A 15,587-nucleotide genomic window follows, 5' to 3' on the forward strand; every position below is an offset into this window, starting at 1 on the left:
TTAAGCCAATGTAAATTACATGTATAGTGTCCTAATTTTAAGCTTCTTTATCGCAGAAGCTTCACTATGACAGTTCAGAGCACTTCTCATTATATAACGTCAAATATTCCCGTTCAGAAAAAAGAATGCAAATTAGAAATTATCCATCAAATAAACTTTTTAAAAACAAATAAAAGGTATATTAGTTTTGCTGAATTATTTGTAAGCAAAGCAACCACTGGCAACCCTCACAGTGGAGTACAACAGTCATATTTATCACCTACACCTTTTCAAAGGTGCCTAAATATTTAATGAAAAAACCAGTAAAATCCACCTGTGTGAGCAATCACAATCCTTGGTTCTCTAATAAATAGCAAAAAATTGCTAAAAGAGAATGTCCTCAAGTTTCATTGCCTGAAGTGATATGCTCTGACAAATCTAACAGCTCTTTCTGTGTCATTCCTAATGCACTTGTCACTCAGTATTATCCATCCTCATTAATGACAATGGGAAAGTTTATCTTGGGAACACGTTTTAAATCATCCACTCTTTACAATGGGACCATGAAATCTCTTACAAAACATGAGGCGGGAACTACTCTGACAACAAAACCCCTTCCTGGCAGCTTTACTCTTAATTCCTGTTCAAGGAATAATGTGTTTATCATACAACCATACGGAACAATATATTAGATGAAACTTGAAACAAGAATGGCTGGGTTGGTTTTTCAAGATAGGAAGTAATTTAACAATATTTTTATTACGCTGAGAGCAGTAAATCTTTTGGGAGTGTAATTTTGTATGGAACCATACTTCCTCTTTTAGGGAAAAAAACCCAAAACCTTAAAAAATACTCATAAATAGTTTCAATATTCATTAATTAAACACTTCATATAAATGGTGATACTTCTCAATAAAAATTATCTCTGACTATTTCTGGCTTTGTACAAATTCTGCTTTATTTATAAATATTTTTACCACATGTCTAGATCGTATGTATAACATTACTCTAGTTATGCCTAATTTTTGCCAGTAAATACTCTGTTTTGATTATCAGTTCTGAAAACTGACAACGGCTATGTCAACGCTATGACTTGCAACAGATGGAATGCAACTGTTCACTTTACTTCAGATGCTCTGATGTAAAAACTGTAACACAGATTGCTTCTCTTTTCATAATCCCATTTGTAACACCACCACCACCCTGCCATAAAACCAGCAGGTAACTTACTTTCAAACACGTCTTCTTTACTGCACCTCCAATAAATGCAAATCTTTGGGATCAATTCATAAAGTAACAATACGATTTCAAACACAAACCCGAGAAACAAAAAATAACAAACCCCAAATAAATGCAGCCAGGAACTATTCCAGATACACCTGTTTGTGTGACCACAAACAACTCCTAAACTGAACGTGCAGAATCGTATTGTTCTCAAAGCTGGAAATCCACACCAAGGAGTAGATGAGAAAGACAGGAGAGGCAAAAGCAGAAGAGACCCTGGTACATGTATAATTTTTATTTAGACCACACAAGGAAAAAATGTTTCTTATAAAAGGATATAAGCAATCCACTGACAAATTCCTTTCAGTGTAACCCTTCCACCTTAGAGCCCTATTCAACAAACACAGCAAAAAAATTCCTTTGTACGTTTAGGGGCGTTTCAGTAACCTGAATCTAATTCTCATGGCTTTTTCAAAGCCAGAATGCCCTTCTCACATCAGGGAAAAATGGGCAGACACAAGTCCACCTCAAAACTGTGTCTTTTCCATACTGTAACTGTGGGCTTGAAAGTTCCTCAAGTGGGTCATGTTTTCTTAGGGCAAACAGAACAAGAACAAATGAGCTCTTCTTTCACTGTTTCCACAGGTTTCCAAAAAACAAAATGTAACAAACCAGAACTTTTCAGATTATGGCTCAGGATTTTAGCAGACAGTAGTGATTTGTCTTCTTACTCTGCAAAAACTCATGTTATTAAAAGAAAAATTAGAAATAATGTGACTTTTTATTTAACTGATGAGAAATGAAATACCTCATCAGTAATTTCTTATCAAAATGTAAAGAAAACCTAAAAAGAACAAACCATAAGCAGGACGCTAATAAAATAAAGCAAATGTATGTAAATGTCTAGATGCTTAAAAATAGCTACTTCAATGATAAAAATACAAAAACAAAAATTAACCTAAACCATTTAAAGATGATCACAGTTTACAAGACGCCTTTTTACTTAAGCAAAATGTGAATTCCATTTAACTATACAGCTCTTCAAAGCATCAGGAATCTCCTTTTAGTTACTTACTGGAATATCTGCACACATTCAATATTTATGCTGTCTTCCTTTCTATCCATTTTTAAACAGAATTAAAGGACTAGCTAAAACTCTGCCAATAAAATGACAGCAAAGCTATTTTTAGTCCAGATGATGTAGACCAAGCACAAACAGCCCATGGCTATGCTACTACTGAGGATCAGATCTAAATACAAATACTAGATTTCCTTCTTATTAATTCCTTATTTTAACAGCAACAAGAATTACAAATTAAGTACCGGTTTGTATCTCTTAATAAACACTCCTAGAAGTAAAACCATTTTCCTTACATTACAGCAGCAAAATCTCATATGACTCCCATCACACTACCCCCTGGTAGCAAAAGGTTTGTGAAAGAGCCTTTGAGGCAGCACAGGAAACCTGTAATCTGCCCAGCATTACAAAGCCTTATACCAAAAGGTGAGAAGTACTGATTAAAAAGTATATGGTGTTGCCTCAGGGGCTTCAGATTGCAGACCTGAGAACTGACTTAAGAGACTACAGCAGTTATTGATTAAGCAATGCATTACTAAATCACTACAAAATCCATGAGAGAAGAGATGCAACCAGTGGGTAACACTACATAATAACAAGCTGAAAATAAAATGTTGCTCAGTTAGTAACACATGGCAGCCCACATGGCCGAGGGATGTGTTTATTGTGTACATCAAGATGGGTACAAGCTGTGGCTATATCTACGAACAGACTTTCCCTGGTCAGTCCTGAGAGTGTAGCTTCATCACACCCTAGTTGGTTCCTGCACTCAACCTGCAAGTGAGCACTACCAATTCAGGACGCATGTCTTTAAGCCAAAAAAACCCTTAGAACAAGGTCTTCCTTAGTTTATTCTTTTCCATTCCAATATGATACATGAGACTTAAATAAAAAGTAGTGGATAATGTCTTAAATCATCATATTCTGCTATACTTTCTGCCAATACTCAGGTAACCGTACAAACTTAAGGTTGCATGTAGATGGTGACGCTCAGTACACAAGCTAAACTTCTCCTCTTGTTCATCTAATTGTATGTAGGCTCACAAATAAAAGCAAGTATGACCAAAACGATACGGGAACACCGTAATCCTTGATTGAGGACAGTGGATTGCAACGGCCTTTGTTAAGGTCTTCCCGCCATTCCCAGACCCCACGCCTACCTGCCAAACTGGAGAGTCTGGAGCCAACCCAATGACAAGGCAGGTCACTGTACGGCTACTATCCAAACACGTGAAAGCTTTTCCTTACAAACACACCATTGAGGTTCTACTCAACACCCCAGCAGATATTTTGGGTACATCACAGAGACTTCAGAAGTCCCCTCAAGACTGAGCTACCATGGCCAAGTTGTTCACCTCAAACGTTCACATGCAAGTCACAGATGCCCTACCTTTGTCAGAACAAGTGACTGTACAGCTCCCTAGCAAAGATTACAGAAGATCTTAAAACTTGAAACATTAAGCAATCAGGTTGTTTTAAGGATAATAATATTAAATATTTCATGTTATTAGAAGTGATAAACTGGTGGGTTTTTTTTCTTCTGCTTTTACTTTTAAACATGACTCGAGCAGACACACTACCCAAACATTAGTGGTGTAACAGGAGAAAAATGTAAGTCCATTTGGTAACTGTTTTGTAAATGTATGTATTTTACGAACATCAGAGTGAAAATTCTTCACCAATTTTTGCTATAACAGACCTGAAGCAGGACAAAAGATGCAGAGCCTACAGACAGTATTTTCATAAGCTAAAAGCCATAGGTGTCTCCAACCTTAAATACCTGAGTGAGGCATTTAAAGTGAATTATTTTCAGCAAGCACTACCAGCTGTTTTCTGAAAGTCAATCAGCCTACGGCTGGTACAAGTTGGCACCCAAGTTCACTTTATTTATTTATGTATTTATGGACATCAATACACAGCTCTAGTTATTGTACACTGTACAATTACTGCTCACTCTCTTCAGAAGGAAGGAAGGAGGGAGCTCAACTGTTGCTTGGTAATGCTGTTCGAATTCAAGCTATTATTCTGAAGGGGGTTAATATGGTGTTAATGGTAAGCTGGCCAGAAATATCCCTGTAACTGCAATACATAGTATTTTTCTTCTTGGAGACAGTCTCACTTGATATTTCAAAAGCTACTGGTTTTTTAGCATGCAATGAGAAATTTTAAATTGCGTTACGCATGATAACAGATTCCTTTAAAAACTTACGTAATACCACTACGAAAAAGCAAATTTTAAAAAAGTCAGAAACATGCAACTAAAACAACTGTGAGAAAGAGGGCAATGAAGATGGCATTCAGCCCATCTTCCATGCACGGATGTAAAATGATCCTATTCTCATTCTTTTCATTAACAGCCCTGAACTCTTACTTCAATGCATTTCAGTAAGGTTCAGGTATGATGTAGACCTGTGGTTGCGAAAATGCACCTTCCTCCAAGTTTTAATTTTATTTTCCTGCATTTACAGAGATATATAAAATTCAGAGAGCTCTTTTGCTGTGTAACAGGCATGACTGAATTAATTATTCTTTGTAATGTGAGAACATTATACAACTACAAAATATCATACTTTTATTAAAACTTGGTGGCATTTTAAAGAGCATTTAATGGAGGTGGCATTTGGCTCCGGCTGAGAACTACTATGAACATGGTGCTTAAGTATTTTTGCTTCTTAAACACTCACCATCAACATCTTTCTAACTTAAACCCACAGTTCTTTGTCTAAAAATAACTACCACCCTAGTGAAAAATATAATCCTTGTAGATAAAGAGTTTTTTAATCTTTACCAACAAACATTTTTTAGGAAAGAACTCGCTAGCCTACCTGTCTTCTAGTACAAGAAACTGGGAATATTTCAACTAATTTATTTGTCTGGCAAATACAAGATAAGTTGACCCATTTATTTATAGAGTGAACAAGGCCAATCCATTTCATGCTGCAGCACTGACCCTTAACACAGATCCTGTGAATGAGCAGTCCATTACAATATGTACAAGTGACCTTTAATTGCATTAATGGCTTTGTTGCATGTTCTTCCATTGCGAAAACACAATTATGGTATAAATATTTCTAAACATCATAATTATTTGTTTAAATAAAAATATATGAGTTCTGTTTACTGACAAGGAACTGCAGATTACTGTATTAGAAGTGTTAAAGTTTTAAAAATTGAATCGGGCCCTCATGTTATACATGTACAATCTCAAACAACCCATAAACAAAAATTAATTATGAAATAAATGTCAGGATATTACAAATCTTCATATGCAACTGAAAGGTTAACAATTCCTTCCTGTATTTATCTGCAGAATATTGAAATAATTTAATTTACAGTAGTCAGTATTACAAATAAGAAGGTGGTATTTTCAAATTAAATTTTTCCACATGTTCCAAAGATGCAAGTGTTCTGAAATTCCACATACTGCATAAAACTTATTACTTGATTTCAGTTCTATGGACCATTAGCATTCAGATGTTTTTTTCTTTTTAAATAGGAGCACTCCAAGTATTGGTTTACCTCAAGTTATTCTAATTTAAAAATATCTCCCAAAACTTTATCTAAATTGTACTGTCACAATTTTAAACACGTTTGTTTATTCAAAATTGTTTGAAAGAATGTAATACATTTTTGACAGGCAGTCTTTTACAATATTGAAATCAAATCCTTGATTTCATCAAACCCTTCATATTCTGTGCCTTATTCCTGGAAGGCTCATGCCAAAATGATTTAGTTTGATTTTCTTTAACAATGGTAGGTTGGCTTGACAGCATCTGACAAAACAATTCAGTGAAGTACACCATACCAGGTAAAGAGAACCTGAACTGGCTACTAGATGAAATAATGCAGAATGGAACTTGGAATTCTGACAGAGTTAGTTTTGCAGGACAATCTTTTTGCAGTATTATTAATTTTAGATTAAGAAAATGTTATGGTGTTATAATTACTATCTTTTGATCAATGTTTAAATAAGCCAGTGCTAATGTCTTTATTAATATCATAGGGAAATCAGGCAGGAAAAGTCAATACAACAGTAGTTTGACTGGCATAAATTTCAGCTGAATTTTATTACAATGCTTTGCCTGTCTCTGTAAAAAAGTTTAGTCTCACATGCAGATTTCCCTGCATTTGCATCCCTGAGCCGAAGTGGAGCATCCAGTACTAGAGTTTGCCAGGTATGGTGCTATCTGCTGAAGGCAGGCTGAGGAGAATGAGCTTTCCATTTAAGCCCCAAGGGTAGTTGTATTCTCAAATACATGGGAACAAGAGGTTCCAAAGATTTTATTACAATAGAAAATTTGAGAAATACACTTTCTCTAACACTTCAGAGAAGTTCTGTCTCATCTTTGAACCAGGAACACCTGTAAAGTTTCACCCATGCTCCACGCACTGGGCAGCCAGGCAGTCACAACTGTGTTACCCTCTAACTTGGTAAAAGCAGGTTCCACTCCGAGGTTGTGAGGCCCTAACATGGGGTCAGATCTTGTAATGCCACCAGTGCCTGATCTTAAAATAGAGAGTTGCTTTTATCCATCTACAAGGCATATTGACTCAGCTCCCAGTACTACAATATGCCTCATGTAGCTTATATTAGCTTTGGTATTATGCTGTATGAACCTTGTCTCAGCCAACATGAATTCATTTCTGTACTTTACTGACCAACTGCTATAAAACTATCACCTTACTTAAATTTCTAATAAACCTATGTTTTGCCTTTTGTCAGCTCTCAGGCTCACAGATTCTTTTTGTTAAAATATTGCCTAAAATAGTTTATTAATACAAATGCATTTATTTAAAAATTACTCAATTTCGTAAACATGAGTGAAATGTAATCATGTTTAAGGTGAGTCGTTAATGAAGACTCATTTAATTTTTCCTGGAATTAGCCTATAAGAACTGATGCTATTAGAGGTACAGTGGACACTTCCTCATTCTCACTGATACAGAGATTGGGATGGCACATGGGTGCATTGGGTTATATGCTGATCCCATAGGTACTGGTGACAGGGTTGATTTGTTCCTCCAGAAGAAATAGCTCACGAGTAACCCTAAACCACGATGTCCATACCTGTCCTCGATGCATTTCATAAATAAATAAAAAAAAACATTTCCAGAAGCCCAATTTTGGCACTCAGTGACATCACCATTTCCTGCATCACTTAGATCCAAACTTGTGCTGTACTAATACCACACTGAAGCACTGCAGTCATCTGTTCTGACCTGGCCTAGCCAACCTGTTTTGGAAACAACCTAAGATGTATTTCTTGATTTTAATTGCCAAAATCACCATCTCAAAGGGTTTTAAGTCTTCTTCCAAATACCAATGCTGGACATGTAACATACACAGGAATATCTGGAGTTATAATGAAATCTTGCTTATTTTGGCAATCATTAATTTTCTTACAGCCCTTTATTGATGGATGAAGAAAGGACATTATTTTAACGCCTTTAGAATCATACATTTATTTTTAATTCTATATAGACCTAATTGCTGTTTCTTGTGATTATAACCTTTTACTCTGGCAACTACCACTAGAAAAAATGCAATGCAGACAACATGCTCCATAGTACCATGTTGTATCTGCCTGCCACTGAGAAACCAGCAACCTTACTGCCACAGGACTCCTCTAATTCTGACTTTATTCTCCTCCTGTTAGCAAACACCTCTCACAAAAGTATCTTCTGAAATTGTACATTAAAATCTTGAATCTTATTTTCGCTGTGCGGCAATTCTTCATACAGTAGAATGACACCTGGCTGCCAACTGAGCTGTCTTTAAAAATTTTTATTCTGGTTGCAAAGGTGTAATACACCCATCAAACCGCAAATCGTATTACTTGGTTCTTACTTGTGTATTGACCAAAACAAAGAAAAATAAAAATTGCACAACCGGATTTATTAGACAAACTTATTATACAACTTGTAGGAAAAAGCTTAATCTGTATGCTATTAACAACCGACTATTACCTGAAGACATAAAAATCAGCATAACTAGGGAATTATAAAAACCCAACTCACAAACTTTCCTATTTGCAAACATTTATCTGGATTTATCAAAAGTTTAAATACCTAATTTCAGAGGTTTATGTTGACCAGACAGTGACAATGGGAGTTAATCAAATATGGATCTTCTCCAACTGTCTTGTCAAACCAGGTAATGATGTCCTGCCAGCCAAACTCAGAGGGAACATGTGAAACAAATACAAAAGTAAACAGGCCTTAAGCTGCCCAAGGGAAAGTCAGCAAGATGGCAATTTCAATCATTTGGAATAATACTAAAGCAGCCTTGGGCTCTTCTCAGAATGGAAACATGTCACTGTTACTGCAATATTTCAACAAATCAGACTGCAAAAGAAAGGAACACTTATGTAATCGCAGCCGTGGAACAGGGCCTTACTCAACGGTGAGGTGGAAAATAATTAAGAGGAAATTCCCTTTTTGCGAGTAACTGTAAATGTACCTACGTAACAAAGATAAACAATGTTTCCTTAGAAATTTTGAGGAGTGAAAAGATCAGATTTAGGTACAGATTCCTTTAGTTTTGATATAGGAGGTTTTGGAACAACGAGGATAAATTTCTGTCAAACAAAACTATGAACATATTGTTCCTACAAAATTTGTCAGATGTTGATAAAAGTTATACTCAGAGCTACAAACAAAGCAAAAAACACTTCAAGAACAATTCTGCAGGAAAGTTTCATTAAGATCAACGGGTTGTCATATCATTTAACTGAGAAATCAAAAAATATTTCAAATATTTGGGGAACTTACCTAATCAGTAAACTTTCAGTATGTGTCTAGTCATGTAGCCATCTTTTAGTCAATCATCAGAAAATCAAAGGCAAATTGGCATGACTCAACCCAAACTTTAATACCGCATGATTGTGTCGTGTAAGCTTGTTTTGTGCGAGGGCTGCTGTGGTTTTAGCAGAGAGATTAACGACCGGACCTAAGCTGGCCTCCAAACCTTGCCCTGCTGATGCCTCAAGCCCTTTGAAGTCTGACCATCATACCTGGCAAAACAACAGTGGGAACTAGGCTGGTGTCAGATCTAATCAAGTTTCCTGCCTCAGCATAGCTAACTATGGGGTACACTAATTGGCCCAATTGCGGATTATACCTTTTGCTACAGATTCAAGACAATAATTTAGTCAAATGATGGTTTTTATCTCCTTCTAATTAAGATTCCAAAGTGGGAAGAAATAGGATTAGACAGGCTAACTTCAAAATTGTGTCCTTTAAAGTGGTATGCACACAAGATAGATCTGTGATAATATTGTATATAATAATATATTGCTAGTAACTAAGGTGTGAAGATTTGGGAAAGCTTGATATAGCCACTGCACCTTTTGCCATAAACATTTAAGTTTTCCTGGAAAGGGTTTGCCTCATAATTTACAAATGGAAAATGAATACTCATCAATATTCATTAAAAACCATTTTCATCTTGAATTTAAAAAAAATCCTTTAGAATACATTTCAATCAATCTTACTTTGACAACGAAGATACAAGGAAGACTGAAACAGTTAAATGATTCTGCAGACTACAAAGAGGTGGAGTCTCTCCCACAAAACTGCAGGCTAATAAAACTGATTTGACATTTAAGGTTTTTACTGATGAAGGCCAAACCATAAAGAGTTATTTAACTGGTGAGCAATCCAGCAATGAGAAAATGCACGTCCCATGCCCTTATTTTAAACTGTAAAAAGCGGATGGTCTAGTGATGAAAAACCTTTTTGGAGAAATTTTGCCAGAAGTCATACGTTACATATTTCTAACTTTTTTTATGCAATTTCATTTGAAAGTGGCATTTCAAGTAGAGGTCAATAGTTTTACCCTAAATTGTGTACATAACTAAGCAGAAGCTTTCAAAAAATGGTAACACACTCAAAATACATTTTCATTTCATATTTGAGCTACATCCTAAAGAAGTCATAAACTTAGCAGTACTCTGTATAAAGCACACTGTTGCTTGTAACACACTGCTGTGCTGCTTTATGTTTTTACCACCAGAACCAAACCTGACTGCTGACTCATCACATTGTAACTGCAGAAACCCATTTTTGAAAGCTGTATTCACATCCTTTCTTAATTCAATTTTCCCTTGCTCCCATTTTCTTACTGACCTCATTGCTCTACTCAGCCTAGCTGTAGTCCTAACAGTATGAGGAAAAAAAGCATATGTATTATAGATTAGTGAAATGTGTACAGGAAGATCACAGTAGGACAGGGTTCTAACATGTTCAGAAAGGACTAGTTTGTGTCAGTTCAGCTTACAGAAAGCGTATCTCTAACAAAACCTGAAGTTATTCAAAAGGGGCTGCAGCTGAGCAGTGAAGGGAGAAATTACACAAGTGGGTCATCCATATGTGTCTAGGGTAACAGGTTGTTTCAAGAGTTCCACTACACCCCTATTTCCACTGCTTCTGCTCCATGGCTAATTCAGTTCTTTTTACAGAGCCTCCCACTAAGTTCCCACCCCCCCTTCCAAATTACATTCCAAATCAGAAGCCCAAATACGTCTGATGGAAAAAATTATGTTCTGAATCAGGATTCACAGTGAGGAAAAAAACCTGAAAATATTCTAATTCATAGCTATAATAAATGTGAATTTACTATGCTGTGAAATGAGGGTGCACGCTTCTCTGCACTTCTGAAAACAGTAAGAACATTTGTATTTTAAAACCAACCACAGACTATTAAGGTTTTTGTTTCTAATGTACTGCTCAAAAGCAGTTGTTAAAATGGTTTAATACCTCACAGTGCCTGGTTTCATTAACCACATTCTCCAGAAAGTGAGAAACATTATAAAGGAAGGTATTTGGGAAAAAAGCCCTCCTTCACATATTTGCCTTTAAGTGGCTTCTGAAGAGGATACCTCTAGTTGAGAAACTTCTAGCACTCACGCAGAGATGACCTGCATGAAGAACTGGCTGCCTGATTAACTATTAACTACTCTCAATAGGATTAGATAATTAAAGACATTGATGACCATTAATTAGGAGGAGGGCACCTTAATTTGTCACTTGATAGGGCCCTTTCAATGATTTATAGGTTAGGGCTACTTGCAATTGTGAAGGGGAGGGGGCAGTGCAGAGAGAGAACCCTTAAGTTACCTTATCAAGTGGCCAGCTAAAAAGGGCAGAGGGTCAAATAAGGGCCAAAGTGGTCACTTAAGGGTGAAGTCCCAAACACCAAAGCAGTGCCAAGCCACATTGACCATCATTTGGTGATGGAGTAAAAAATATGCTAATTTATTGGTGGCAATTCTCTCTTTTTATGGTTTCAAGCAGTTAAGACAAGTGGCCTGCTTAAGAGCTTTTCATTTGAAAAGAGATTAAACAAAATGGTTTGTCAGGGATGCTTGGCTGTTTTATGTCTTTGTTAAAAAAAAATTGGCCCAGACTGTACCGATGACTATCACATCACCCTGAAAGCCATCTCCCATCTCTAAGCATTACTTGGTTAATAAATACATCAGCTCTAATTGCTTAATAGTGCTATGTTCATTTGCTCTTTAGCAAGATTAAAATGAAATACATCTTTTGTATTACTGCCTTCTATCAGGACTGTCTGCATAAAGGTCACAGAAAAAAGTTTAAATTTAGTAGGAAATTTACTTAAGGACATTAGTGTAAATGATACTGTGTTTAAAATGACATAAAAGAGCGAAAGGTGATTTCAGTAATGCAAAGAAAATGGTTTCTGAATACTGATAAGGACACTTATCCCTCATACCACACACAATTTTAGGCAGCATTATACATTAAAATCCCTCTACTGGGGTAATAACATGTAGCTACTTTCCCACCCACTAACACAAGTAAGAGCAAGTCATTAACATTTAATTAAATATGCTCCTGACATCCTTAGAAACATGTCATGCTTTGTTATTGAAGGTTGTGGCCTACTTTCTATGTACATTTTAAACCAAAATAAACTATTTATAACGGACCGATTTAGTGCAGCAAATGAGACATTTTTAATTAGAAGGCGTATTACAATATTTTATAAAACCGCTCTGAACAGCAAAATTAGAATGAAATGAATTTACAACATCTGATGCATATTTCATGTATTTCACAAAACGAAACATAAGAGATGGGATTAGCTCCACCTTTTGGGTTCTAAATAGTGAAACAAAACTGTTTCTCTTACCTCAATGGTGAACAGCTTCCTTTTTAATCTAAAAGCAAGGTCCTTCGTGTCTGATACATCACAGATCAAGCTATTAAGCCGAGGAATCTGACGTACATGAACCAAACCTTGTGGAAAGAAAGAGTAAAGGAGGGAAAAAAATTAAGAAAACGCTGTCATCCGGATGCATAAATTAGAGTCTTACAGCAGAATTCTGTATATTTACACACACTCATCCTCCCCTTTTTAAACTGGAGCTTACTACCAGGAGCAATGAAGCAAACGGTGTGATTATACTCAAGTAATCAAGCAGAATAAGATAAACAGAAATCCTTGTGCGAGGAAAACTAATTGCACTTTGGTACAGAAGTACAGATGTAAAGAGGGATCTTAATACTGTCAAAACTACAGCCGGTTTGTGTGTGATTTTCTCTTGTATTTACAGTAAGCAAATATGGCTATCACCTTGCATGCTGCCCACGGCACCACTGAGTGATCTTTATTTTATTAAATGCACCAGTAAGCAGCCAGCAAAACAAGGCTTACGGGTTACTGATAACCACTGAAGCCCTAATGAGAAGTACCTCGTCCTGCACCCTGAAAATGACTTTAAAAAAGTTCCTGCAAAATACTGATTTAGATCACGCTTTTTGATAAATTTTAACCCTTATGCCATCCCGGAGAAAGCAATTTTCTTCATGTAAGAGGCTTATACAGCTGTTCAGATGTTTTTAACAGTACTAGGTGCACTGCAAGCTCTGCATTCTGTCAGCTGCGGCTCAAGCTGATTTTTTCTGACAAGGACGCTGGATGGTTTTTGTGCAGCCTAATATAGTTTCTGAACAACCTAAGGGTGATTTTCTACATCTGAAAACCAGGAAAATTCTACAGGGCTTCTCAATTACTGGCCTATATTTGCTACTCATAAAGCCAGCGCCTAAATGGAAATACTGAACATTTAGAAAAGACACCCCCGTAAAAACCGGCCGCTGTGAGAGAGAAACCCCCAAACACTAAACCCCTAATTTAAAATTAGGCAAGTATTTTTTCAGGGTTTTCTTTATTCTTTTAAAAGGAAGAATAAAGCTTCCTAAAATTGAAGTATTTTTAAAAGCATAGTTTTCATGGGCACTAATTACAAAAATCCTCAATAATATTAGAAAAATATTCTTACATTTTGAAACGTTCCATCCCTGCCTACACTCTGCTGACACAGAAGAATTATTTGTTTGTAATTATTATACATAGGAACAGCAGGTATAACAGGGTTGCCTTTATACAGTATTCTAAAAAATTTATTTAAGGATCATCTATATAATTCTTTTATTATTTTATTCGCTTTTCAGCCACCTAACTTTGCAGGCGGCTTAATAAAATTATTAATGCAGGGCTCAATACATAATGCAATAATTTAATCAAACTCCTCCTCAGCAATGTCAAGATCTTCCATCATCTGCAGTAAATAAACCACCTTAAAATACATTCTTAAGGAAAAAGAATCCACAAAGTTAAAACCATTGAAAATACCTACTTTAGACTGTTAAATTAAGGTTGTCTTAACCTCAAAAGCTATGTTTTGGCATATAATTTTTATTAAGTAGTACCAAAAATGATTTAGTACCCATTTTTACAGGAAATCACTGCTAAACCACACATTGTCTTAAAGGATCTGTTGAGTACTGGGCAAAGGAGTATCAAAATGACAGAATTATGTTAGCATAAACAAATGCCGCATTACGATTATACTATTGGAAAAATAATTAGGCAAATTGTTCTACCTTTTGTTCATGGTTTCTTTTTAATTAACCTTTTTTCAGATAATGAAACACGCACTAGTTTCTTAGTCAAAAAGATTTTTCTCTGATTTATTAATTACAGCCTGCATACACACAGTGGTGTCTCAACACCATCTTTGCTTCTTTTTCTACATATTCTGCTATGGAAAACACTGCCACATCCTCCTATGTTTACAGCAGGTTTCAGATAAGCAGTTTACTTCCAACTAAAGGTTTCCATGGAACTACAGTAGTATCACAATAATAATAGCTGTAATTTATGCACACTCCGAGCACCGCTCCCGATTAGCTAAAACTGTTTGTCATTCACTGCTTTGGCTATGCGTAACTTCTAATCTAAGCTTTTAAAATTTAAAGAGTTCCACTGCACAGCTAACAAAATCTTTGGGAAACAAAGCACAAGATTAAAAACCATTACACATTTTGAAGATAAATCACTTGAAAGGCTACGTGCCTTTTTACCAAAATGAGTTTCATATTTTACATGCCACACATATCCACATGCATTTCTTTAAATGCGTAACTGCCGTAACTTACAGCTGAAAAATAAAACATTGCTTTTTAGATAAAGTTTATATAGCATATCATTTAGCAGTTTATTCACCTTAATGTAATGTATGTTTTCCCGTGTTCTCTATTTAAAACTTGGCAGATCAAAAGTATTGATTTCATGAGAAGTTCAGCTCGCTGGTCAGATGATTGCCAAGCCTCCTCTGCATGTGAATTCCCCAAAGCCTGCCTGTTGAGATGTACATCTGATTGAGCCATGACTCCGTAATACGGCTTGACAACATGCAAGGAGTTGCCATGTTTCCTTTGCAGCCTTAATGCACTTTACTGAAAATTTTCCTAACTCAAGACTGGTTAGCAAGGAGAAACATTTAAGAGGTATATTCTAAAATGAAATCAAATGCTACTTTATAGCGGATACCCAATTGGAGGGTAAGCCACTAAGTGCCCTAGAAACACTCAGGGCAGACTTTTTGCATTGCTAAAGATGGAACTTACCGTGGTAATCCTTGTATAATGGATTGGTTTCTCTCTCAGAGCCAATAAATGATTCAAGACCAACTACTATATCTGACAAGTTTGTTACACGTTCCATAATTGCTTTATTCTGTAAGACATGGAAACAAAATACACATCCTATGTGATGAAAAAGGTAATTAATGCCTATAGAGTAAGGCTTGGTCTTCTCAATGACAAACTGTAGAAAAAAATCATCAATACTTAGAAATTACATTTGAGGGCTTTTTTCTTTAAATAAAAAAAGGGCTTGAAATTTCTGTCTAAAGAAAACATACCTTTGACAAACAGAAACCATAAGAGGGGTAACTCAGCATTAAATTAATATTTTCACAAATATTCATAA

The 15,587-nt window shown here is 35.9% G+C and overlaps 1 protein-coding gene across 1 annotated transcript in view; it reads right to left on the minus strand.

The window, feature by feature from the left end:
* Positions 1-15,587, minus strand: part of ELP4 (elongator acetyltransferase complex subunit 4) — a 130,637-nt gene that overhangs the window by 65,728 nt on the left and 49,322 nt on the right. Inside the window, exons 7-8 of the mRNA XM_010147123.1 lie at positions 15,224-15,332; positions 12,441-12,547 (exon numbers count right to left, since the gene is read on the minus strand). Coding sequence (XP_010145425.1) covers positions 12,441-12,547; positions 15,224-15,332 — 216 coding nt within the window. The remainder of the gene's footprint in view (positions 1-12,440; positions 12,548-15,223; positions 15,333-15,587) is intronic.

Source organism: Eurypyga helias, unplaced genomic scaffold, assembly GCF_000690775.1.
Source record: "Eurypyga helias isolate BGI_N326 unplaced genomic scaffold, ASM69077v1 scaffold7012, whole genome shotgun sequence".
NCBI lineage: Eukaryota > Metazoa > Chordata > Aves > Eurypygiformes > Eurypygidae > Eurypyga > Eurypyga helias.